Below are 26,876 nucleotides of genomic sequence, written 5' to 3'. Positions count from 1 at the left end.
ATTAACAGTAATACCTACAGTAATAATATAGACCACAGTAATAATATAGACCATTTTGAAGGATGTAAACAAAAACAATGGGCCTAACCTATTTTCTGATTTACATATTTAATTTCTATAGCTTCCGAGAATCCAAAAAGAGCCACATATTGAGAAATATTATTATGATAGCTGTTTTAACATCAATTTGTGATAGAATTGCGTCTTGTTGCACTTATTAAAACAGTTTGACAGCAAGCAGGAAATCTTCATGGGCCAATTGAAATGATCTATAGGTCACTGTTGTTACCACATTGACAAAAACTAATTCAATTAATTATTTTAAGCCTCGTGTTGTTTTATTTACACTTAAAACAAAAATATATAGTAAAGACATAAAATATTTATGTTGTGTTATTTGGAGTACTGATAATACTGAAGAAATGCTGATTCATCTTCTTATGCTACAATGGCCAATTTTACACTCCACCAAAAGAGGACGAACGAACACTCGAATCTGTGTCTGAACCAAGTTTGAGGGCATTGGTTAGTTCTTGTTTTTGCCGATTGAACATGTTCACTCTGTGTTTGTCGGATCGAGGAATGCCTGAGAATTATTGTACTGTAATCTGCTAATTGTCCATGGTGTGAATTAGCCTTAATACAGCATTTTGGCTGAAGCTACTGACCATTCTGAGCAGAAATAAAGTAAATGTGTTGGTCAACCATCTATATATTTTCTTTGTGTTGGTACTATGTTTGTTTTAGTCCTCATACAGGTTATTTATTTTGTAAATGAACTGGGGGAAATGTGGTCGGCACGATTAAGGGCTTTTTCCTGCTCGGAACTGCAGGGAATCTTTTATTTTATTTGTTTAAAGTTGATAATAAAATTCAATGTGTTTTTTCAGGATTTTTTCTTTGAGAGATGTGCACACTGAAGTATTACACGTTATGTGACCTCCATTTTACATGAATAGTTCTGCTTTCAGACTAAAGAGAGTTTGGGATTCGATTACACCGAATTTAAATAATTTGTAAAATGTATGGTGATTAAAATGCCAATAAAGATTGTTTCCCAGTTGGGTTGTTTTGTTAAAGTTCATGTTGGTTCAAGAGGTTTTATCAAAACATAAAGGATAAAAGCTTAGCCATTGTGGCGTAGGGCTGCAGTCCTATGATCACTTGTCATTGTAGCTTATATTGGGTTGTCAATGAGAAAGAAGAAGTGTAATATCTCATGTCAGCAGCTTCTGTTTTGACTTGATGAATAATGAATGGGCTTCTTAGTAAAGTTTAATGTTAACCAGATCCTATAGAGATAGGAACAACATTTTTGTATTACCCTTTTTGCCAAAGGGTAATCTCTGAGTTTAATGTGTCAATGAGAGATTAGGACTAGCTGACAAATGACTGTGAATCCAGGTTAAACGCGGTAAAAAATGTTGCTGATTGAGCAATAATGCCCCACCTGCTTCTGTCAACTATTTAAGCTGTCTTGAGTGAAATGTAGAGGTTTGACCTGGCATTCCCTCTGACTGATGCCTGAAAGCCACAAAAAATATTTATGTTTTTGCGAAAATTCATGTTTTTCTTTTAATAAAATGTAATATTCTTCATTTTTCTCGTTTTTTTTCTTTAACCTCTAATATTCAAAATCTGTATGGACTTGCTTGTTTGCAATTGCCGCAATTTGCAGTAATTTTCATTAGTCATTAAGTCTGTACAGGGAGATGTCGATTACACAAGTCAGAATGACTCTGCATAAAACATAACTTTTTCTTCCCGTGCTTTGGTGTCCTTTCACCTCTTGCAGTGGATTTGATTGTAAATTTATTTGGGGTTGTTCATTTCATATCTATTTTAATTGTCACATTATTGGTTAATAAGAAACCTTCTCTCTCTGATTTTTCAAAGACATTACCTGGATGCATGAATCAAGATAATATTTTGCAATGAGATCGTATATTTTACTGTTAAGTCACACCATAACTAACATAAAATGCATGAGCAATACTTTTAAATCATTTATAAATATTGTGTGGTTGGCTCAGTGGTTAGCACTGTCACCTCACAGTAAAAACGTCACTGGGTTAAGTCCCAGCTGAACCAGTTGTCATTTGTGTGTGGAGTTTGCATGTTCTCCCCGTGTTCACGCAGGTTTCATTGAGGTGATCCTGCTCTAGTTTGCCCCACGGTCCAAAAACATGTGCTATAGGTGAATTGAATAGGCTAAGTTGACCATATGTGAATGCAAGTGTGTATGACTGTTTCACAGTAGTGGATTGCGGCTGGAAGGGCAAAGGAACTAAGCTTGAATGAAAATGAAAAATTAATGAATGATGAATCTTGGGTATTTCTGCAAGGAATATACTTTTTTTGATGTAAAGTTAATTTACTATGAATTGTAACTACAATAATAAATTTTAAAGATGTAAAAATGTAGTTATAGTTGTATATTTACAACAACATACACTTAAAAATGGTTCATTGGATTTGCTAGTTTTTTTAAGGTAAGTGGTTGCAAACTATTTATATGGGCCGAATTTAAACAAACATTACATTTAGTAATGTTCAACTTAATTGTTTAAATTCAGCCCAAATAAATTGCAACCACTTACATTAAAAAAAAAATTGTAAATGCAATCAATCTTATTTTTGTTTGTGTGTACATTACTTAATGTAACTGCATTACTGTCACGTTTAGCTAGTTGCTTAGCTTGTGTGTTGGATTTTTATTAGTACTTATAAAGTACATATTAACATATACATGAATTAGCATTTTTGTAAACATTCAGGAATGCGCGCAGCGAGGTTGCAGAAAAAAAAATGGGAACGCTAGTATTTACAGCGAGGGAATGACATCTGATGCGGTTTGTTGTTGTCTTAGAGATAAGTTATATTGATTACATATTATATATATTATTTACATAATGCTTTCAGCGTATTATAACAGCTTGTCATCCAGTGATAAGCAGTTATTCAGCAAAATTAATGTTAAAGTGAGCGAGTTCATAAGACGGGTCCATTTGTGATTGCACCCTCCCAATGGATATTGGAATAGACTAAAGGGCCAAGCATCCAGTCCGAAATATACAATCTCACTGAAACTCCAAGTGTTTTTACTAGAGAGAAGTTAAAGGCCTACAAGTCTTTAGAAGCCAACAATGTTGTTGTGTGTGGTCATGTGCAAGAAATAATGTTCCATGATTACCAGATACAAAAGTATGTAGTGATGAAAACCAAGGTTCTGCCTAGCCAAAGATAACGAAAGAAGACGGAACTGTTCAAGGCCTGAGTAATCATCAACAAGCAGGACACATGCATTCTGACAGCAAACTGCACCTGCAAGGCAGGATATGTGAACACTCATTCTAAGCATTCAGTGTCCGCAGTTTAATTCACCATATTTAACAGTTTTTGCTGAAATCATTGCTGCAATCAAAAATGAGTAATGTGTATGATTCAGCATAGCGCCGTCAACTTACCTGATATTAAATGAGAACTGCAGAGTCCAGCATTTATATTTAGGTCCTCACTTCATTCAGCTCCCTTTTAGCCAAAGACGTCTGCGGTTGGCATTAAAAGCAGTGTGGTGTACGGTAAAAGTTTAAATTCGGCATTCTACCACACAACAAGACATGTTTGCTATTGCAACCAGTCTCTTTTTGCAACCGGGAACCCGTGTGAAGTTGTGTGCGACGTAGGTTGGTAATTCCTCTATATCAGCTACATTCTTCTGTTTACCTCACTTAGATCTATCCAAAAGATGCCCAAACAAGGGCCCACAAGCCAAAGCTGGCCCATTGTAACCTTTTTATTTGACCCCCCATCGCTTTGGACGAGAGGGGGAGTAATGGGGAGGGTTAAGAGGAATGCCTTTTCCAGACATCTTCCTTTCTAATGTAACATTACTTTTTATTTGTTTTATTGTTCAGATACAAAAACGCAAACTGAAATTAAATGTTAAATGAATCTTTTTTTTTAAATAAACATTCTCTCATTGACAGATAAAAGACGATGCAGAAGACGTGTATTGGGCATTGTATTACAAATGGAATTCATTCATTCATTCATTTTCTTGTCGGCTTAGTCCCTTTATTAAGCCATGGTCGCCACAGCGGAATGAACCGCCAACTTATCCAGCACATTTCTACGCAGTGGATTTCCTTCCAGCTGCAACCCATCTCTGGGAAACATTTACACACACACACACACTCATACACTACGGACAATTTAGCCAAACCAATTCACATGTACTGCATGTCTTTGGACTGTGGGGGAAACCGGAGCACCCGGAGGAAACCCACTCGAATGCACGGAGAACATGCAAACTCCACACAGAAACGCCAACTGACCCAGCCGAGGCTCGAACCTGCGACCTTCTTGCTGTGAGGCGACAGCACAAACTACTGCGCCACTGCGTCGCCTCCACAAATGAAATTGTTTATGTTTTTACTGTAATAAGCTTCTTATAATATGGAAAATGGCATAGCAGCACAGGAAGAAGGTCGCTGGTTCAAGTCCCGACTGAGCCAGTTAACATTTCTGTGTTCGTGTGGGTTTCCTTCTGGTGCTCCAGTTTCTCCCACAGTCCAAAGACGTGCTATTAGTGAATTGGGTAAACTAAACTGGCTGTAGTGAATGTGAGAGTGTATGGGTGTTTCCCAGTACTGGGTTGCAGCTGGAAGGGCATCCAATGTGTAAAACATATGTTGGATAAGTTGGCGGTTTATTCCGCTGTGGAGACCTGTGATGAATATAGGGACTTAGCTAAAGGAAAATGAATGAATGCATGAATGAATAAATGAATAAATGTATGAATGAATGAATAAAATGCTAAAAAAAAGATTCAATATTTTTTTTATATTCTGAAATTAAACTAAGAAATTACCAATGGCAACTTTATTTTTAATACAGTTTGGTATATTTACCTTCAGCCCACCGCCCTCAATCAGGTTTGCTTCTTGGTCCTTTATAAGAAAAGTTTGGGTTTGATCTATTCCATACTGAAACCTATCCTTTTCATCTACTTTACTAAGCACTAATATCCTTATGCAAGCCCTATATTTCAACAAACCAAAGTTTGCCTAACACTACAATTGCTTGTTTCCGTCCAGATTGCTGAAATAATGTTGCATAAGCATTTACATAATACCTGAGCTGCACCATGACAACTACACGAGACCTGTTGTATCACATTAGAGAGTTGCCATTCTTTTCGCACTTGAGCTGATGAAGCGATGCATTGTGATAACACAGACTTGGTTCTCTTTGTGAGTCCATGGTGACTCTTGGACAGACTAAAGAGAAATGCTTTCGGAAGCCTTTTGAAAAGGGCCCCTCATCCTGACTAACTGGAAGCTTGTTGAGTCATATGCTGACAAGCCAGCAAAATGTAAGAGACTACTGAGGTACAGCATGAAAATGCTCAAATTAAATATTTGGTCTACAACTAAATGCTTATTTTAAAAGCTAATAACTGACTCCTGACATTTTATCCTATCCATCATAATATGCTACCAACACTTTATTTGAATGATTCTGAGGTTGGGGTTAGGGATTAATTACACTGAAAAAAATGTTGTCTGCAAAATTGTTGCAAACAATTTCTGAGTAATTCTTCCACTACGGGCACTTTTATGTCCTTGTGATCATATATCCAAAAAAATATATATAATTTTATTCAAGTTCCTCTTTCTTTGTCAAACTAACAATAAAACCTACTTTTTAAAAAAATACTACCTTTCTATTATATTTTTTTTCATATAATTCAACCTCCTTTTAGGTGTCAAAATCCAAAAGTTCTAGTTTTAAAAGTTTCAAGTTTTAAAATTCAATAATGAAAATAACATTTTAAAATATTATTTATTTGGTATCTATTAATGTATCTTAATGAAGCGCTACTGAAATAATTTAAATATTTTATCGTTATTAATGTGAGAGTATTATCAATATTATATTTTAAACAATATATAGCTGTCGCACAGTATCAGTGTCATTTCCACCACAACTCCGTAATGTCGCTTTAAAATGTTTGTGTGAAAGATTATTTAGGTGGTTTCTATGAAAATGAATAGTGACATCTGGGAACATGTTTAAGATGGAGGGAATTTACATTTTCATCAACAACACTTGAAGAAAAATCAAGGTAAATATTGCTTGATAAGGAAATACATTTATTCTATGTCATTTCCAAACATGCTGTACCTTCAAAGATGTTTTTAAAAACCAAACAAAATTTAGCTATATAAGAGTGTTTGGATACATGAAAGGCTAGCATCAATTTAAAGCTAATCGGTGAAGCTATTTTTTATTATATTATTTTTCATTAATAACTATAAAATATTTACTCCACAATAAAATTTAGACTGTAGCAAAATTTGATGGGTAGCATATTGCGTCATCAAAATGTGCTACCTACTTTTTGAATGGGAGGTAGGACAATTCAACAATTAATTAATAAATATTTTAAAGTTAGGTAGTTGTAAACTATTTATTTGGGCTGAATTTTAATGTGGAGTAGAGATATGAAGCTGTATTATCGCCCAATACCTAACCCCAACCTCAGAACCATTAAAATACAGTGTTGGTAGCATAATCTGATGGGTAAGATAAAATGTCAGGACACCTGGTGTGGTAGTTTAGGGTTTTGTTTGTATGTGCGTGCATGCATATTTGCATGCAATGTATGTGTGCAAATGAATTTAGAGCTAATCAGGCTTGATAAATCTTGACCACAGGGTCACAATGTTAAGTAACAGCATGTTCTTAAAGTTCAGCAGTTTTGGTGGATATCCAAGAAACAAAAGAACCACGACTACCATAACTCAAAGCCCTTATCGCTGCCTCAAATGGTATTGAAAGTATGTTTTTAGACAAGGTTAAATGACCTTTTTTGATTTACTCAAACTTTGGGTATCACCCTTAGACATATGCACACAAATTTATGGCTCCAGTCCACAGGCAACATGTTTCCCATTTTTGAGTTTGTTATCTCATCAGTTTCTTTGTCAGACTTTGAAGCTGGTCTAAGCAGTCTACTTTTAAAAAAATGTTAATGGGAACCCAAATACACCCATGAGAAAATACCTCGAGTGAGGATTTCAGTGATTAGTTCCAACAATGGAAACTTTCTTTTACTTCTGAGGAGGGTGGGGGGGGGGTCAAAAAAAGCATCACAAAGGTTAACTATATTGCATCACTTGACCCAGTAAGCATGTCGCAAAGTCACGTACCTTCATAGTTTTAAAATATGTACCTAAAATATGAGGGTTAATTTAAATGTTAAATGTCTTACATATATAGTTTGACAATAAGCAAACTGAGGATGTACAAAGTTAAGTCTGAAGGAAATATTAATTAGAAATATGAGTCATGCAAAGTCAACAAACGGTGAATCTTATCCAACTAACTAAATCACCAAGTCATTATACTCCAACGACAATAATTATGGAGATTGATATAACGTTAAAGGAAATACACAAACCTTTAGCAGTTGTCATTGCTTTCAATCATGAGGTAAAATTCTGGAAAAAAACAATGAAAGATTCAATTCAGAGAGTAGAAAATCATTAGTAATTAATTAACACTTTTATTACAAAAGACAGTCGAACATAATTGTTAAGGTTGCCAAAAAAGGCAACAATTTTCGTTAAGGGCGATGCAACGTTGAACGGTTACGATGGCAGCGACACCGCTGAAGTCGCTGCGTTCTCTGATTGGCTGATATGCAGTGAGAGCAGGATTTAAGCCAATCAGCGATCAGATCATTGTCAGTGAGTGGAAAACTACAAGGCATCAAGACGCCGGTGCGTCACTCTAAGCCGGACCAATCATATTGTAAACGTCACATCTTTTCTCGATGATTGGCTCGTATGGGACACACTATGAAGGAAAAATTATAAAACCCATTAGCGCACGAGTACTGTCTGTGTGCTGAAGAGTGCCGTATCTCTCCTAGCAGCCACGCTTGAAGCACAGCGAGAGGAAACTGCGTATTTCACCTCTCGGTTTATATTATCTTCATCTCTTGTAAATTTAAGGCTTTGCTGTCTCTCGACTTATTCGGAGCATTTACATTACAGGTAGGTGGTTACATCAAGCCGTTATGGCTTTGCTTGCATCACGCCGGTTTGAGTTAACGTTAATACATTACAAAACTTGACATCATTGCAGGGGGGATATGATTAATGTACTCGACCTCTTCTTTTGGGTCATTTTAACTCATCTTTGTTCTTTTTCCTTAAATTTGGTGTTGCGTCGTAATATGTCCGTCGGATATGGAAATTGTCTCGTAGGCATGTCTGGACAGTGGACACTTACGTGAACGCGCACGCATGTAATGCGCGCATCTGGGTTAACGTACACCCATTAAGTTAGTTACCGGCTTTCGTGTGTAACTTGGCTTTAATCTTCAGTAAATACAATCCCGTTAACCTACAGTCTGGCATGTCCGATTTGGCTGTTCGCGCATCATGGGGGCGGAGAGATTCAGCAGACAATGCGTCTGAGAAACGCGTGTCGCCTTTTCTGGAAACCTCTGTCTAACGTCAGCTCATTTTGCACAAATCCGAGAGAAAATATAGCCTTAAATAGTGTTTCTTTTATGTTCAGCAAGTTGAAACTGAGGTCACATTACGCTTTGGTTTGCAAGTAACGTTACGTGGTATGGCTGTCATTCTGACATCTTGTTTCTTAAGCATCTGAAAGTATATGATCGCAGATGAGTAAATTTATGACTATGATTTAATTTGGGATGAGCTGCTGCGTCTTTAATTTTGGGGGCGTGTGAACGCGCATGATTTAACACCTTGAATGGACTTCAGATGTGACGTGCACGCGGCTCGCTGTCACTGTGATACTTGTCTGTCACTTGCTAGCTTTTTGCAGATAAACGAGAAAAAACTTAACTGTTACAACTGACAAATTCAATAAGAGATCAAATTGGCTTATATTTTAAACTTTATAAAGCACAACATAGTAACTTGGGAGCCATAAAATTACGAAACACTGCACGTTTATACGTTATACGCGTTTAATGTGAATGCATTGTGTGCATTAACCTTTTATGACTTGCACATAAACATTTTTATCAGCCGCAACCTCATAAACTGACCTGAATTCAGAAAGCGTCCTGCACGTAGACACAGACCCACACGCCCCCCTGGACTTCGTTCAAGTTCACAGAAACGTTTCTAAAATGCGTCTACGTTCATTACAAATGTATATTAAAGTGAAAACGACGAACAATTTCCATATCAAGTGTGTTTGACTGACTTTTGATATTAAATAAAGCTCTGCTTTTTCGTTTAGCCGTTTAGTTTCTATTCAGAGTGATTCAGCTGTTTCGACCGTGGCGCGAACTCCTTTAATGGCGCTGTCACTTTAAGATATTCTGTCCAGTCATGGTTACCGTAACGCTGAACTTCTCCTGTTATGTAATTGCACTTGAGTTGATTCATAAGGAGTATTGGCTGAAGCTTATAGTCCGTCTTACTGTAATTCAGATTATATAGAGTGATGTAATATAAAAGGGGACCGTGTTAGCTGGTCGTTATTATCATGGAAGTGAGGGAGTGGTGGTGTGTATCTTGGGAGGGGGTTTTATGGTTTAGTTGATAACGTTTTCAACTCGACATTTGTTCTTTTTTATATAACAGGTTAGCCACTATGGAGCTGTACAATAAAGACACCTTTTCTGACGATATCCTGCCTGTTGTCATTGTTGGTAAGAGTTGCCATTTCAATGTTTCTTTTATGCTTTGTGAAGTTTGTGTGTACTTTGTCTGACACATGACACTACCTCTTCCATCAACACTTACAGCCGATAATGTGCTTCCTACATGCATAATGCATGCAAAATAACTCCTCTTGGACTGTTGTTTCTCTCTGTACTGTTTAAATGTTGTACTGCAACCAAGGACTACAATTAACTAATAATTAACAGGATAATTGTGTTAGGCATTAGCTGATAAGATTCTGATAGCATGATAGCATTGGATAAAAATGTAACTGTTTCACAGTATCGCAAAATTTTTTTTTTTTTTTTTGACTACTCCTCTAAATTATCATCATTTTTTAAATGTATGGGTAAAAAAACATTTTTTTCCCTGTTGAACACGATATATTTTATTTTAAGCAACATTTAACTGGGGTCCGCAGGCTCTTAGTCTTAATGTTTTAAATTTTAGGCCTTAAAGTCTTAATTTCTCTTTGTCTCTAATGCTAACCAATCGGGCTGACACCCAATCACCAAAAATCTCAATAATGATCTTGAAACTTGTGTATGTGTTGAAGTCACAACAGCTGTTAGACATTTTTACAGCAAATTCTCCAAATTAAATTCCCTAATCAGGGAAAGAAAACTGAAGCAACAAATCCCTTTACATGATCTTCTATTAATACAGAAACAATTTCTAGAAGTAACTGGGCCATCAGAAAAGTCCTTCGTGTTTAGCTTGTAAAAGCCTTAACCTTCGTTCATAATTGTCTTAAAGTCTTTAATTTGATTTAAAGAAACCTGTTGGAACCCTGATTTAAAAATGTTGGAACATAAACGTGTCCGACTAAATGATTAAAATAAATCACATGCTTCTGCTGTCTTCATTACTTTCAAAAACATTCCTTTACAACTTGTAAAGGCATCTTTGCATATCATTTATTTATTTATTTATTTTTTATATATAAAGTAAGCCACTGCCCACCAAGCAATTTTGTGTTTAGACATCTAATAGACATCTAATTGTAGGTGGCTAAATTTGGGCAGTCAGTGAATCTAATAGATCTCTAAGAATACACCAAAACTAGACTAGTCATCAAATACAGATAGACAGACTTGACATTCGTAGTTCGTTTGTTTTGTATTTGATGACTAGTTTTGGGCTTTCTTCGATGTCTATTAGATATTCACTGACAGCTAAAATTTATCCTTGTTTTAACAAAGCCGTCCATGTTTAGACCTATAAGACTTTTTCTTTTTTTTAAAAACAAAAATGCTTGCTGGGTGCACTGTTAAGGTCTATAGTAGGCTTGGATGTTGGTTCCAAAACTAAATAATATAGTCGTAAAAGTGCATATAAAAACCTTACATGTATTGTAGGAATGGTATAACAGAAAATGATTGCAGTTGTACCCTTGACTTTTCCAAACTGTGGTAAACCTTGAAACCGGTTATCATCCCTTGCCTAAATTGCACACAGTTGCTGCAAAATTAACCCACAATTAAACCAACATGTTAAAAAGCAATACCTACAAGAAATAAAAACTCAATAGTACCAAAAACAAAAGAATATCTGTGACTGCTTGGAAGATGTTATCGATTGCTTCTAGTATTCATATGCATGACTGTGTTTTGAACAGGTAATGGACCATCCGGGATTTGTCTTTCTTATTTGTTGTCGGGATACACCCCTTACCTTTCCCCCGATGGTTTCCATCCCAACCAGATTTTGCATGACAAACTGACAAAGAACCCTCATCTGTCTTTGTTTGACCAGGTAAGGCATACACATAATCCCCCTGCACACATTCACCACACCTCTTTACATAACAAATTGTGACTAATGTATCACCTTTTACCAAAAGCCTTTATCGACAGTTCTAAGGATTTCTCTATATCGTCAATAGCCAGATTTTCATCAACCTATTAATATGTGCATTTTGAAATATTGCAAAGAAGAAAAAGATTAATGAAAATGCCAAGATGTGCATAAAAGCAAAGGGACTATCTTTAACATTTTTGGGTTTTCTCAGCAGCGGAAGTCGTCATAGTTGTGCGCAGTCAATAGGAGTGGACAATAAATAGTTTTTATTCCTCTTTTCTCAAATAATAAAAGGAAAAACTTACAATATTGTTAAGATTTTTCCGAAAATAGAAACAAATTGTGTGAGACTAATGGCAGGCAGAAGAGAGAACAGGTTAGGGTTCTCACGATACTGGAATTCGATACCAATCGATACTGAAATTTTAAAAACATACATTTCCAGCTAACATTTGAACGCTGTTGAGTGCGTTCTTAAACAGCGATGATTTGCCATTGTGTTCATGTGCTCAACAGAAATTACTGTTTGGCCGTAAATGTCATCAGTACACCAAACTCACCGATAATCACATTTAATGACTCCGATTGCTGCTCGCCAATCTGGCCGATCTTATAAACCGATTACAGGTGTTTGTTTAGGAATTTGCATGCAGAGGAAGACGCACATGCACTCCCTTATATTATACATAGCCTAAAGCAGCCACAACATGTGAAGAGGTAAATGATGATGTGTGGAGGCGTTATCGATCCATTCGCTCCCATCACAACCGCTAAAATATATACAAATGCAGTGTGACCTCCGTTTATACAGTCTATTGCACGGGTGGCCAACCCTTTTCCTGAAGAGCCACCTTCCTGCAGATTTCAGTTGCAACCCATATCAAACACACCTGCCTGTAATTATCACGTGGTGTTCAGGTCCTAATTAATTGGTTCAGGTGTGTTTGATATGGGTAGCAACTCAAATCTGCAGGAAGGTGGCTCTCCAAGAACAGGGTTGGCCACCCCTGGTCTATTGGACCCACAGTGGCTTCTTCTACTGCAGCAAATTCCACTTTTCTTTTTAACACTTGGCACCAGTTTATCAGGAATTGACAATTTTGTTTCCTTTGACTCACTGGAGTCAAACATTCCAGTTTTGTGCGTCAAGTCTAATTTGCATATACGCATGGTAACTGCACAATAGTAGCAGAATCTAAGAGGTGCACAGAAATGTTCAAACACAGGAAAACAGTTTTGTCGTCTTGTGTGCATTTAGGATCTGGAGTACTTGTGTGAGGGTGTAGAGGGCCGCTCATCCAACCCTGTGGCTGTGCTCTTCGATGCCCTCCTCCTTCCAGATGGTGACTTTGGGGTGGATTGTGCTTCCCCACTGATATGGAGACATGAGCCGGAAAGGGCCACACCGCACCTCGTACTTGGAAAAGGACCACCTGGAGGGGCCTGGCATGTAAGTGACCACTCCTAAAATACTTCTATCTCCTGATTTTAAATCCCTATAGTAGTCATGTTGTTCTCATTCTTGTGCAAATATGTTCTTGTTCATATACAAAAATGCATCAAAAGTAATAGGATAACAGTACTATGCCTGGTTTAGGGCCTTTAACCGTTTATTGGGTTGAAATACTAATTTTAAAAATCCTGTAATGTTACTGGGTGTTATTTGAAGACTTTTCTTCTATGACTCTATTGTAATTGATGTTAATTAATTGACCATATATGGTTCTTAGACCACTAAAGTGTTTTAATCTTAATTAATATTAATAATTTTAATGTAATGTATTTTTATTTGCATAATAATTAGTAAAATAATATTACTTTAATGAGTTTAGCATATTTGTTTCAAAATTGTATTGTTATACTAATGAAGAATGATGAGTAAGCTTTCTTTTTATTTATTGGTATCGTATAATTAGAATATCACTTTATTACATAATGAGAAACCCCATTCAGAGTGACGGAACTACCTAAAAATCAGAAGTACAATGGTCAGATATATTACAAAATATGTCTTGAATGTTCAACAGTGTCATAAGGGTCTAATGTAAAAGTAGTAGCCCCGAGGGAACAAGCACTCGTGATTTAATATTTGCGTGTCTTCGAACAACTGCAACAACGTCTTCTATTGAGGTTTTTTGTAGCAGTTTAATCAGATGTTTCTCTTGTGCTTCCCGCTTGATTCAGAATGTAAATGTGTTGCTTTTTATGCTTGATGCCTGCAGGCGATGGAAGGCTCAATGTTGACTCTCAGTCTGGCTAACTGGATGGAGCTTCCTGGTTTGAAGCTGAAAGACTGGATGAGAGATAAACGAAGGTATGAAAAATGAAACTGAAATTTAAATTATTTGGGTAACAATAGGCTCACATTTCTCTGATTCATGTCCATTGAGGTAGTTCTCAGATAAACATTTAAACATTTGCATATAGCAGCTTCAGTAGTTTATTTTTTACTAATAGTATAAATAGCCAATAATTGTTTATTTCTCTTGTGGCTTTTAACCCTGACTTATTTGTTCAAGCAACTTAAACCTATTATTAATGCAGGTGGTGTATTTTTTAGGCTAAATGAGGCATATTATGTTTAACCCATTTATTGAAGTTACAAATGTCCAAAATGATCAAAGATATCATCCAATCAGGTTTCCCACAGGTCTTTACTAGATTTATTCCAATCACTGGCAAGTGAGGGTCAGGGAATTTTTTGTTTATTTTTTTTGTCCAGGTCATGTAATGCCATGAATTTTGTTATTTATCTTAATGTACTTTTTATTATTTCATATATTTTTTATAATAAATGTTTATTATTATTATTATTATTATTATTCAAATTCAAGAGTTCACACTTAGCTATTGCTTGATGATATAATAATTGCATTTACTGACAGAGCTTCCGCCTGGTCTCTGAGCATGTGAGGGGGTAAGAGATCAGGTAGTTCTCAAGAGCTCCCCCTGGTAAAGGAGGAAATGGGGGCAGTTGGGTGGATGGGATGGGGGAGGGGATACTTAAAAAAAAAAAGTGACGGGAGTAAGGCTAGGCGGTCTACTTTATAGTTAGTTTGGAATAATCCGATTGGTTTATTAATGATTACAGATGAAAGACCAGCTGCGATCAGTCATACCACGTGCTCCTCTTCAAATGTTTGTTTAACTTCTTATCATTTATTTATTTATTTTATTTTACACACGAGTAGCCTTATTAGTGGACATAAATGGTCACCGAGTGAATAAAGAAAATATTATTAACCATTATTTAGTCACGTATTTAAAGTCTTAGATCAGTGTTAAAGAATTATTTACTGCATCAATTAATGCTGTAATCTAATTGATAAGATTAACAAGCCTCTTGAATTAAGACGGTTCAATCAAATATCTAGTCCAGATTTGTTTTGGGCTTTAGCACCATGTCTTTAACTGATGTGACGTGACCACACACGATTTAAATATTGATTTAGTCTGCTAGGGCTGTGCAATTTTGAAGAAAATATCTAATTGTGAATAATAAAAAAAATAATAATATAACCGCTATTGCGGAGAAAAAAAATTAAATTCTCCCCGTCAAGCTTCAGCTTAATATTCTGTTTCGTAGCTCTTTACTGCTAAAATGCAGTGAGTGTTAGTTAAAAATTAGCTGAAAAGACATCAACTAATGATTTTATTTAAATGTTCATAAATATTCAGAAATTAAACTATTTTTTTCTCTAGAGCAAACAATAGTGAGTTATGGCGTTATCTCCTGGTGCCTTCGTGATGTGTTTTTTTTTTTTTTTTTTTTTTTTTGTCATATGGTGAACCATACAACTGCAAACAACTCTGAAATTGTACTTTGCTGTTGCTAGCTACTTGATTGTCACCGGCAATACTTCGTTAACTTTTTAGCAAGACACTCCTCATATAGCCACCTGTGGTGCTTTTTTTTTTTTATAATGTGCTGGTTGTTATATTTTCTCATGTTGTGGCAACAAATCTGCAACTACTCTTACAAATGACCTGTTTTTGTGACTTTGAAACCAAAATGTTCCCATATTACCAATGTGCTTTTTTTTTAATTTATTTATTTTTTTTTTTTTTAATAATTTTTTTAATATTAATTCATCTATTAATGCTTCTGAAGCGGCAGACGCTGAAGCGCTTTCCTGTTTGTTTGTTGGTTGTTGTTTTTTTTTTAAATGTGGCTATTCCGCATAGTTTGGTTGCCCAATTCTGATTGGGCAGAACGAAAGTGTGCTCACTCAATTGGCTAGTAAGACGGTCACAAACAGATGGCAGTCAACCATTTACTCTGGGTGGGGGAAATTTATATAACGCATATGTATTTCATATTGCAGCCTCTTGTTTTTTTTTTTTTTTTTTTTTTTTTTTTTTTTTTTTTTTTACTAATTGCAACGTTTCAAATCGCAATCGTGATTCAATTTCGAATAATTGCACAGCCCTATTGTCTGCTCAGTGCTCCTGTCTTTGAGACTCAGCTTTTTACAGTAAGAACCGTGTCTAATATGCATTTGTTTGTTTGTTTGTGTGTAGGAATTTACGTAATGACCGGGCTACTCCTGCTGAGATTGCCTCATACTACCAGCACTACGTGACAAAAATGGGTCTGGAGAAGAGTTTCGCTTGTGGCACCACTGTAACCTCAGTTTCTCGAGTTTCCCTTAAATCCGGTCGCTCCATATGGAAGATCCAAGGCCTCCAGAGAAGAGCAAATGTTAATGAAGAACATGAAGTCCCTTTCTCTGTGTATGCCGAGAACGTGGTGCTTGCAACAGGAACGCATGACATTCCAGCTCGCCTTGGCGTAGATGGTGAAAACCTTCCCTATGTGTGCCACAGCTTCTGGGAGCTGGAGGCTGCCATCTCTTCAGGCCGCTTGGACCGTGCTTCAGAGCCGGTTCTTATTGTCGGCGCTGGGTTAACGGCAGCAGATGCTGTTCTCGCAGCTCACCACTTAAACACACCGGTTTACCATGCCTTCCGGCGGCCGGTAAGCGATCCAGCGCTCATCTTCAACCAGCTACCCAAACTCCTCTACCCAGAGTACCACAAAGTGCATCAAATGATGAGCCAACAGCAACACAAAGTTGGAGAGACTGTGGAAAATCTGTCCAACCAACTGCTCTCGTCGCCTGCAGACGGCACCAGTTCTTACACCTGCTACCCAGGTTACCTCAGTTTCCCAAAGCACCGTGTGGCAGCATTCAAACCTGATGGCAAGTGTGTGCTGGAGGGCGAAGGAGGGCTGCAGACGGTGCTCCAAGTCTCAATGGCACTCGTTTTGATTGGTGCCCATCCAAACCTGTCTTTCCTTCCAGAACACGGTCGCGATTTGGCGTTGGACTCGGAAGAGCCAATCAGCTGTCGGCGGAATCCGATGGATGTAGATCCGTACACTTATGAGAGCATAAAGGAGGCAGGGTTGTATGCCATGGGTCCATTAGTGGGTGAAAACTTTGTGCGCTTCTTGAAAGGTGGAGCTTTGGCCATTGCTTGTGACATTGCGCGGAAGCAGAGTGCAAAACGACAAAGTGCGACAGAGAACTGCATCACCAGCTTGATGAACATTCAGCTCACCAACTGCACCTTGGAAGCGTGAAAAGATTTTAATTATTCTTTGTGGGACTTCCAAAGTCCACAAACTGACTTCTAAATGCGATTCTGCACCAATGAATGGTTAAACCAATCAGCAATGGGCTGAGACTGTTCCGACATCCCTCTGAAAGTGCTTGCATGCAGACTTCACATGCACTGACACAGATTTGCACTGTTAATGGCTTACTAGCCCACTTGTATCCATTAATCTGTGACTACGGACACAGGATGCTTTAACACTTCAGGGATTTAACACTACATGGCTGCTCATTCAAAACACTACTCGTGTCCTTACGGCAATCGTGTTATGTGGTGCCAAATTACCATTTGTCATTCGCTGTGTTTTTAGATGCATCTTTTTTCATGCAAGGTAAAAACACCGCTCATCTTTGCCAAGCAAATGCTGCTGTTGTATCAATGTTGGTACTAACACACTTACTGACTTCTACTTCAATGAATGTAGAAATCCTAGTGGACCTTTTAAACTTTCTGCTTTCCATACAATGCCTTTCAGTTAATCTTACAACGATAGTAAATCTATTAGTTCTACTAGAAAATTGGATTTGAGAGAATTGGGAATCTAAAAACATTGCAACTCATTTTATGATTTGTGTAGAATTAGAAAAGTATGTAGATTAATTTAAAATGAACAAATAATATTTTATGCTACTGTTGCTAATACAAAGCTAAACCTCAGTGAGGCCAGGCTGCACTTCCAAAACTGACCACGAGAGGGCCTTTGCACGCAGTGAATGAACCCGGCAGCATTGCATAAAATATATCCTTCATGGCATTATTTGAATGAATTCATCCTACATAAGCTTATTAACGATGGGGTTATTATCTGGCATGGGCCAAATGTAACACTGCCTATGAGATTGAGGCCTCAAGGAACCTCATAAATTGACAACTTTTAAAAAATGTTGGAAAAATTTTCAATCATATCAGAAGCATGTCTGGCTTCTTTATAAAAGTGATTCGAGATTAAGCTTTGACTAATTACACTATTATTTGCCTACAAGTTATGCTCACTGGCAGCTCTGATTAAACATCGTAGTGAAAGGGTTTGTACCTTTTTGTTTTGTTTTTTTCGTTTTTGGAAAGCAAAAATGTAATGTACAGTTTGTCTACACCATTTTAATCAAACTCTATTTAAAGAAGAAAATAATAAAAACATGAAAGTATTTTGGTGTATTTTGTGTCTATTTAAACTGCACAGTAAAATAAGCAGCTGTGAATAATACAGCTCATACAAATGGGGTGAGTGACATTATATATTCATTATTATTACACACACACACATATATATATATATATATATATATATATATATATATATATATATATATATTTTTATATTATTTTTATATTATATATATTATTTATATATATATACACACACAGATATAATTACACAGACACACACACACAGTTGTAGTCATAATTATTAGCCCTGTTTATTTTTTCTCCCCAATTTCTGTTTGATCCATTGTAATACATGTAAGAATTTCCTGCACATATTGTCAATGTGTCCTACAGGATTTTATCATTGCTGCAGGACAGCAGCCATCCTGCAGGCATTATAACTGATCATCTGACATCCATAGTAGAGGAGAAAAGGTTAACGGAAGTTCCAAGTTACTTTAATCAAAATATTTGCTTTTGTTTAACAGAAGAGGAAATCCTACAAGGTTTGAATAGGTAAGGTTAGGTGAACTATCACTTTAAGAGACAGAAAAAATGTGCACGCACAAATGTGTGTGTGAATGATTACACACCGCCATTCATGAATGGTCTCACTCAGAGGCCTTGTGAAAATGTCGAACTCGTTGGAAATATTAGATTTTTGCCATTCGTTCATAACTGTTTTGAGTTCGGACATAATTTGTCAATTGTGATTAATAGGCCTATATGGAAGAGTGATGATGTATAACGTCGCAAGTCTTCTGTACCCAATAACGAACTATCGAACTTTCACCTTTAGATGGCAGCAAAGACCAACTACAGCTAATTGGCTTTTGCACTATTAATAGTCATAAACCCTCTCCTAAAAATTCACTGATACTTGGGAAATTATATAAACTTTTATATAGATATGAACTGATATTAACTTTTAATTAAAAATACAATTAGGTGCACAGAAAGGACCAAGATGTCTAATCTGAAAGAGGTGGTTCTTTCCTTCTCAAAAAGTGGACCTTGTTGCACTTGTACACCTCAGATTCTATTTAACTTTGAGATTTTAATACTGCATTTCAGAAATTTTTATTTTATTTATTTTATTTTTATTATTATTTTTAATTTTATTATTTTATTATTATATTTTTTTTTTGCTGGATTAACTAGTCAGATGTCATCACACTTTTAGATGTACTAAAATATTTCCTAAAGTATTACAAAAAAAAAAATAAAATTTAAAACAGGATTAATTTTTAAAATAAAATGTTATTACATAATATACCATTAGGAGTAAATAGCAATCTGTTAAAGTTTTAAAGTAAAAAAAAAAAAAAAAAACTGTATCATTTATTAGACAAAAAAACAAACTGGCAAGCACATTCAACTGTTCTCAGTCACAATTTGGCCATTTCAACAATAAAAATATAATAATTAAAACATAATAATAATAAAACAATAATAATTAATTCTTCACCAAAGCAACAGCCGACAGAGGATCCGTTTGGTCTTAAAGCCATTTTCGGTGGATTATTTTCATTATTTATGATGGCTTAGCAGTCAAAATAGGACAAATGAACTCATGTATGGGACAAATTCTGGAGCTTTGTCAGTGTGGGGTGGGTCTTCTGAACCCCTCCTGGCTACAGGCCTGAAAAGTTAGAACATGTTTTTACATGGCTGTAAAAGCGCACCTACAGGTGTTTCAGGCCAGGTCAGATTTTCTCTAGATCATCATTTATTTTGTTTATATGAATTTTGTCTTAAAAATGATTTTACCTGTCCAGTTTCATCTGGACCTTCTGAAGTTTGAGCGATCTGATATCTGATCAGAATAAAACGAATGAAGTGAGCGAACAGCCTCATAAGCACAGACATGATGAGAATATATTAATATAAATATATGTATATTAATTATATATCAAATATATTAAATAATATTAAATTACATAAAATAATTAAAAGGACAAATGCTGGACCTTTTGGCCGTGGGGGTGGTTAGTCGCAAGTAACATGCTATTAGGTTATGTGACCGCTAGATGGCGTTCTTGGATAATAAGAAGCTTACCACAACTAGCAGTTTGTTTAGCTCACTTTCTGTTCAAATGTCCCGCATCTAAATTATATTTATCTGTCTCCGTGATCTACTGCATCCCAGAATATTACACAGCACCAAAAATATATATTTAAAATATATATTTAATATATTTTATATGTTTGTGTCCACAGCCGACCGCGACTCGCCATTACGGAAATTCCTGAGCCTGTGTGCTCCAATCATAGTGCTCCAATGAGGTGCGCTCTCTTCATCGCTCACCATGACAACGAGACTCAGCAGTGACGTCGCCATGTAAACATTTGCATCTGCATTCCTATAAAGATCGTCGGTTCTCTCTCAGTGTTGTCAGTTCGCTCGGTGTTGGTTTGTACTTGACCAAGGTGAGTTCAATAGCGACGGTACGAGTGGAGCCACGCCAATCTCACGAAGTCCGCTTCGTGAAGCTTCACTCGGGATGTCTTTGCTTTAGTTCCTTGCGGTTTGCGTACATAAACGCAATATCGCAAGAATATTACGTTTGTTGCTCGAAATGTGCCGCCGAGCAACATTCCAGTGAACTCTGGCACGGACTGGCGCCCGGTTAACTCGTGCACTCACTTGGGCGAGGGGGCTCGTGAACCCTAGGGAGGGATCAATACAAGCCCTGAGGTACCTCAGGGAAACACAGGAGGCCGGTAGTGGGACCCCGCTGCCAGGGTTATAGTGGGTGGGAGCAGCGAGGCCCACTCATCGTCTATTTTAAACTAGTTTCAAACTTTAGTTTACTATAGTTTAAAATAGAAACTATAGTAACTGTGATGTTTTAACTCTATGTCTGGCTGTTGTAATGTTTTGCTTTGTTTTTCAGCAGAGTAGTTGAGCAAAGAAGGACTATTGAAGACAACCGTTGAAGACAACCGTGGGTTATATTCATGAGCGCTTACATTATAATGTTTCCGTGCTGTTTTCTGAAAGTTTTTCTTGTTTAGATAAGTTTGCAGGTCAAACAAAATAAACTATACTCTTTCTAAACACCTGTCTCGTGTTTTATTTGTCCTCCACAGCAATACACTGTCATATAAGTCTGTTGAATGCATTTGTATGCAACATGGTTTGACAATTAAGTAATCTAACAAATGAATAGTTTTTATAATTGTACCTTCATTAGTCAACATTTGGTGTAATTAATAAAAAGTTAATCAAAGATGTCCTAAGACATAATGGTAATGTTATGGTTGTTACACAAATGTATTTTTTATTATTCTGTATGTTTAAAACCTGCAGAATATACTATAGCATGTCATGAACTTACTGTTATTCAAGAATCTGCCTAATAAAAATGTGTCTAAGACAAGAATGAGTTTTAATTTGGTTTATGTCAAACTACTGTTTTAGGTTGACTACAACAGATAGGCTATCTATATCATAATATCCAAAATCAAGTAAAATGTCTCTTACTCAGGTACTTTAAGCATGCAAAAGTCAAATTTAAGTATAGAAAATACAGTTTCCAACAACAAAATTTTGTCCTGTGAAAATGACCAGTGGGGTGGTGAGAAAAAAAGTTAATGTCAAGTTATATTTATATATAAAAGAAGTTGAACAAGTTGTCATAATATTTAGTCATAATGCATTTTTTTATACATTTCCATTAGACTTTTTTTCTAAATCTATAATTGGTGAATTGCTCACAGGTCAATCTGGACTTTGTCTAATGAAGGTGAGGTGCATCTGAAAGGAGATTGTGTCCTATGTTTACATTTCTACTTTTGTTTTGTTTTATTCTTTGTCCTATGCAATGCTGTCTTTTCCTTTCTGTATCACGATGACTTGATCTGTCAACAAATCACAGTACAAACAGGAAAATAAATAAATTAGCCATAGCTCACATCAGAACATCCCTACAGAGTACATATATATTATATTGACAACATGTAAGTCATTTGACTGTCTTATCTGTACACAATGACACAAGGACTTTTCATTCTGATGACACTGACATGTTCATTGAGAGATAAACTAAGGATTTTAAGCAAGAGACTGGCTTTTGCAGGTCATCCATGCTGTTTTGCTATTTGTATGTGCTGTTTTGAGAAACACCCATACTGTTTAGAAAATTTAAAATCTGAGAAATGTACCAAAGCGACTGAAAAATCTGTAATACAACACAAGTTAATGCAATCACGAAAAGTCTGCAAAGACAAAAGTGTGTATATTTATTTGCACATGTTCTTTTATAAAAAAAGTAGTGTATACATAATTGGGTTTTAAATTTTTTGGCTTAATATTTAATACTTTAAAACATAATAAATGTATCAAATTTTTGTATTTTTTTTCTTCTAGATGACAACCACTAAAATATCTTTCATTTTGCTATTTTTAACCCTTTAAATTACTATTTAAATTAATTTTCAACTTATTTTGTGTTTAAAAAAATCCAATCCTCTCAGATCTCTTTATTTTTATTTTTTAAACACAAAATAAGATGAAAATATAAACAAATTAGAAGTTAATAATTATTAATGTAACTAATTTCTTGTGGAAAACCTGATGTGCTCCAGCCTCACCCAGACTCGGCCTCCAGCGGCCCCCATGCTAAACTGAGTTTAAGAACCCTGCCCTACTCTTTTTTGAAGAACATCCTATGATTTTTAATTACCACAGAAAGTCAAGACCTCAGTTTAATCCAAAGATGGCGTTTACTGAGCAGCAGAGAGTCCCTTTCACTATACTTGGGCATTAGGACCAACAAAGACCGCAGGTTAAGTGCCCCTTGCTTGCCTCACTAACACCACTTCCAGCAGCAACCTAGCTTTCCCATGTGGTCTCCCATCCAAATACTGACCGGGTGCAGCCCTGTTTAGCTTTAGTGGGCAACGATGTGAGAGTTGCAGAGAGCTGGTTGCCGGCTAGCTATATATTACTCACAGTAATACAGATTTATCATTATATGAAGAGTTCAGATGCAAAAAAAACTAGCAGTCAAAATGTTGTCTGATAATTTCTTCTAAAATGAGCATTTTCCTCAGGCTCCAGTGTGTATGTTCTGCATTATCACTTTTAGGACAAATAATAAGTCATTTTCATGGTCTTTAAAATGAAATAACGCAACTTAAACAAAGAAGGCTGAGAAAATCTTACATTTTTATGGAATTTTGTGTGTTTTTTTTGCATCTGAACTCATCATATAATGATAAATCTGTATTTCTGTGAGTGATATTTGTTAGTACAGTAATAACACTGCTCAGAAATAACATTTATAACTATTCTAAGACTACATTCATTCATTTTCCTTCCACTTAGTCCCTTTATTAATCGGGGGTTGCCACAGGAGGATGAACTGCCAACTTATCCAGCACATGTTTTACACATTGGATGCCCTTCCAGCTGCAACCCATCACTGGGAAACACCCATTCACACACACACATTACAGCCAATTAAACTTACCCAACTCTCCTATAGATATACACAGTTTTTTGGACTTGTGGGGGAAACCGGAGCACCAGGAGGAAACCCACATGCAAACTCTACATAGAAATGCTAACTGTTCCAGCCGGGGCTCGAACCAGCCACCTTCTTGCTGTGAGGTGACAGCGCTACCCACTGCGCCACCGCGCCACCCCAGAATAAAATAATTAATTCAATCATTTTCTTGTCGCCGCAGCAGAATGAACCGCCAACTCATTCAGCAAGTTTTTACGCAGCGGATGCCCTTCCAGCCCCAACCCATCTCTGGGAAACATCCACACACACACACACACACTCATACACTACGGACAATTTAGCCTACCCAATTCACCTGTACCGCATGTCTTTGGACTGTGGGGAGTACCCGGAGGAAACCCACGTGAACGCAGGGAGAACATGCAAACTCCACACAGAAACGCCAACTGAGCCGAGGTTCGAACCAGCGACCCAGCAACCATCTTGCTGCGAGGCGACAGCACTACCTACTGCGCCACTGCCTCGCCATTATAAAATAATGAAAAACTATATTATAACTACATAACTATATAACATGAAGAAAAAATATTCAAAAATGTCAATTGCAGATGCAGAAGGGTTACAATTGTTCTTAAAACACTGCTTAGATGCCCAGTCTATAGACTTTGTGAGTCTAGCTGCTGGTGTTGTGAGTGGGCACATAAAGCTCAGCACAGCCTGCTAAAGAAGGTGACCTCTCTTCCCTCAGACAGACAGACAGGTGGCCACTAGAGGACGTGATGCTGAATTGATCATGCCTGCGTTGCTATGAGACGGCTCAGATGAGAGGTGGGCTCATTTTGTAATGTCAGGGAACAGCACAAGGCTGGCCAAGATTACAATGATGCTGACTCATAGATGAACCAGCAGCTCTCTTGTGTGTAGACAAATAAAACAGTATATGAAGTCACACTGTCTATTCATCTTAATAAAAGTCAAGAGGGAGTGGGCATAAATAATCCATCAAACTGATAATAATGTAAACTGATAATATTCCTTCACTGGAAATAAAACAGGTTCAAATGCTTATATATATGTGTGTTTGAATCAATTAATTAAATTGATAATTAAATAAATAAATAAATAGGTGACGCGGTGGTGCAGTGAGTAGCACAATCACCTCACAGCAAGAAGGTCGCTGGTTCGAGCCTCGGCTGGGTCAGGTGGTGTTTCTGTGTGGAGTTTGCACATTCTCCCCGTGTTTTCTCCAGGTGCTCCGGTTTCCTCCACAGTTCAAACACATGTGGTTCAGGTGAACTGGGTACGCTAAAATTGTCTGTTGTGTATGTGTGTGTGAATAAGTGTGTATGGATGTTTCCCAGAGATGGGTTGCAGCTGGAAGGGCATCCGCTGCGTAAAACATATGCTGGATAAGTTGACGGTTCATTCCACTTTGGCGACCCCAGATTAATAAAGGGACTATGCCGAATGAAGATTGAATAAATGAATAAATAAATAAATATATAATGTCACTTGGTGCATGAAATAATAGTGTAGTCAAAATAATATAAGGGGGAATGACCTTTTTATGAATAACCTGATTTTTATTAATATTTTTAAACTGTATATTAAAATGATGTAATATTAACTGACATTAATTCTAAAAAAATAAGATCTTGGCCAGTTATTTAAAATGAGTTTAATTTAATAAGAACAACATTCAACATTTTATATGCATATAACTCAACACAAAAAATGTACATTTACATATTGGGGCAATAGGGCAATGCTGCAAGCATTACCTATATTACTCCAGCTTTATTCATGATATTAAAATACAGATATATTTTTTTCTTATCAGTTTTCAGTTAACATGCCTATAGCCAGCTTATAAAAATGGATGGTTCTTTTTTCTCAAAAAAAAGGGCCTTATCGCAATCGTTTGCCTCATTTTCTATTAAATTATGAGGATCAAACACTGCATGTCAGTGTCATTTTAAACACTATTTTTAGCTTGTCGGATGGTTATCATTACACTTTTGATGCAACAAAAATGTTTCCTACACTTTTGTCAAAGTGCTTACTATACTATTTTATGTTTACAAAAATTTGTTATTATTTACAAATGTACATTATGCTATTGCAGTTTTATAAATAATGTAATGAGAAAATAATTTTAATTAAAATTTTTTAATAAAATATACTTCACTTTTTAAATGGTAATGCATTATCATCCATCATTTATAAAAAAGGAATTAGGAATCTGTTAAAACTGTTATAAATTAAAAACTGTAGACTATAGGCAAATAACAAACTAGCCAGCTCATTTCCTCAGTTAGAATATGTCCATTTTAATAATAATTAATATTTAAACTAGTCTCAAAGCCTTCTTTTATTAGTTATTTTCACAATATGTGATGGAATCTTCCGTTATTTTTTATCTACAACCCCAAAATATTTTAGACATGTTGGTTTAAAAAGCATTTATGATAATATTAATATAACTCATATCTAATGCAGCAGGGATATATATATATATATATATATATATATATATATATATATATATATATATATATATATATATATATATATATATATATATATATATATATATAATAAAGTAAAAAAAAAAAAATATATATATATATATATATATATATATAATAGAGTAAAAAAAAAAAAAAAAAAAAAAAAATATATATATATATATATATATATATATATATATATATATATATATATATATATATATATATATATATATATATATATATATATATATATATATACACACACAATACAGTAAAAGGGTGACCAGTAGCATCTCCTATATATATATAGGAGATGCTACTGGTCACCCTTTTACTCTATTGATGTGTCAAAATAATGCTATAAATAATTATTATGAGGAATGTGTTATAAGAACTGGAAATCAAATAAAATCTAAAAACGACAAGCAAAAACCTTTGAAAACATCTTATCTAAATCAGGTCTCAATACATATCTGTGAATGGCAAAAGTAGCATAGACGGAAAGGCACGAAGATTTCCGAAGTGTTGATGCTCCGCCCCTTTTTGAGTTCGTCCGCGAGCCGATCCACACAAACGAGCGCGAGGGAGAGAGAGCCAGC

At 36.0% G+C, this 26,876-nt stretch overlaps 2 protein-coding genes across 3 annotated transcripts in view; both read left to right on the top strand.

Moving 5' to 3' along the window:
- pigu (phosphatidylinositol glycan anchor biosynthesis, class U) overlaps nt 1-1,062 on the top strand; it is a 19,900-nt gene extending 18,838 nt beyond the window's left edge. The window contains exon 12 of the mRNA XM_017356500.4: nt 1-1,062. This exon is cut by the window's left edge and continues 1,893 nt beyond it. The gene's annotated coding sequence lies outside the window, so the exon portion shown is untranslated.
- The window catches only part of osgn1 (oxidative stress induced growth inhibitor 1), a 20,182-nt gene extending 1,893 nt beyond the window's left edge, over nt 1-18,289 (top strand). Inside the window, 6 exon segments of one of the 2 annotated variants that reach the window (NM_200186.1) lie at nt 7,915-8,066; nt 9,642-9,709; nt 11,341-11,477; nt 12,781-12,972; nt 13,745-13,836; nt 16,044-17,222. In NM_200186.1, the coding sequence (NP_956480.1) occupies nt 9,652-9,709; nt 11,341-11,477; nt 12,781-12,972; nt 13,745-13,836; nt 16,044-17,109 (1,545 nt within the window). In that variant the 5' untranslated portion in view covers nt 7,915-8,066; nt 9,642-9,651 and the 3' untranslated portion in view covers nt 17,110-17,222. 2 annotated transcript variants of the gene reach the window in all.
- Nucleotides 18,290-26,876: the final 8,587 nt, after the last annotated feature.

This window comes from Danio rerio, chromosome 6 (assembly GCF_049306965.1).
Source record: "Danio rerio strain Tuebingen ecotype United States chromosome 6, GRCz12tu, whole genome shotgun sequence".
NCBI lineage: Eukaryota > Metazoa > Chordata > Actinopteri > Cypriniformes > Danionidae > Danio > Danio rerio.
Note: the sequence above shows the minus strand (reverse complement) of the source record. Positions and strands in the feature narration are given on the sequence as shown.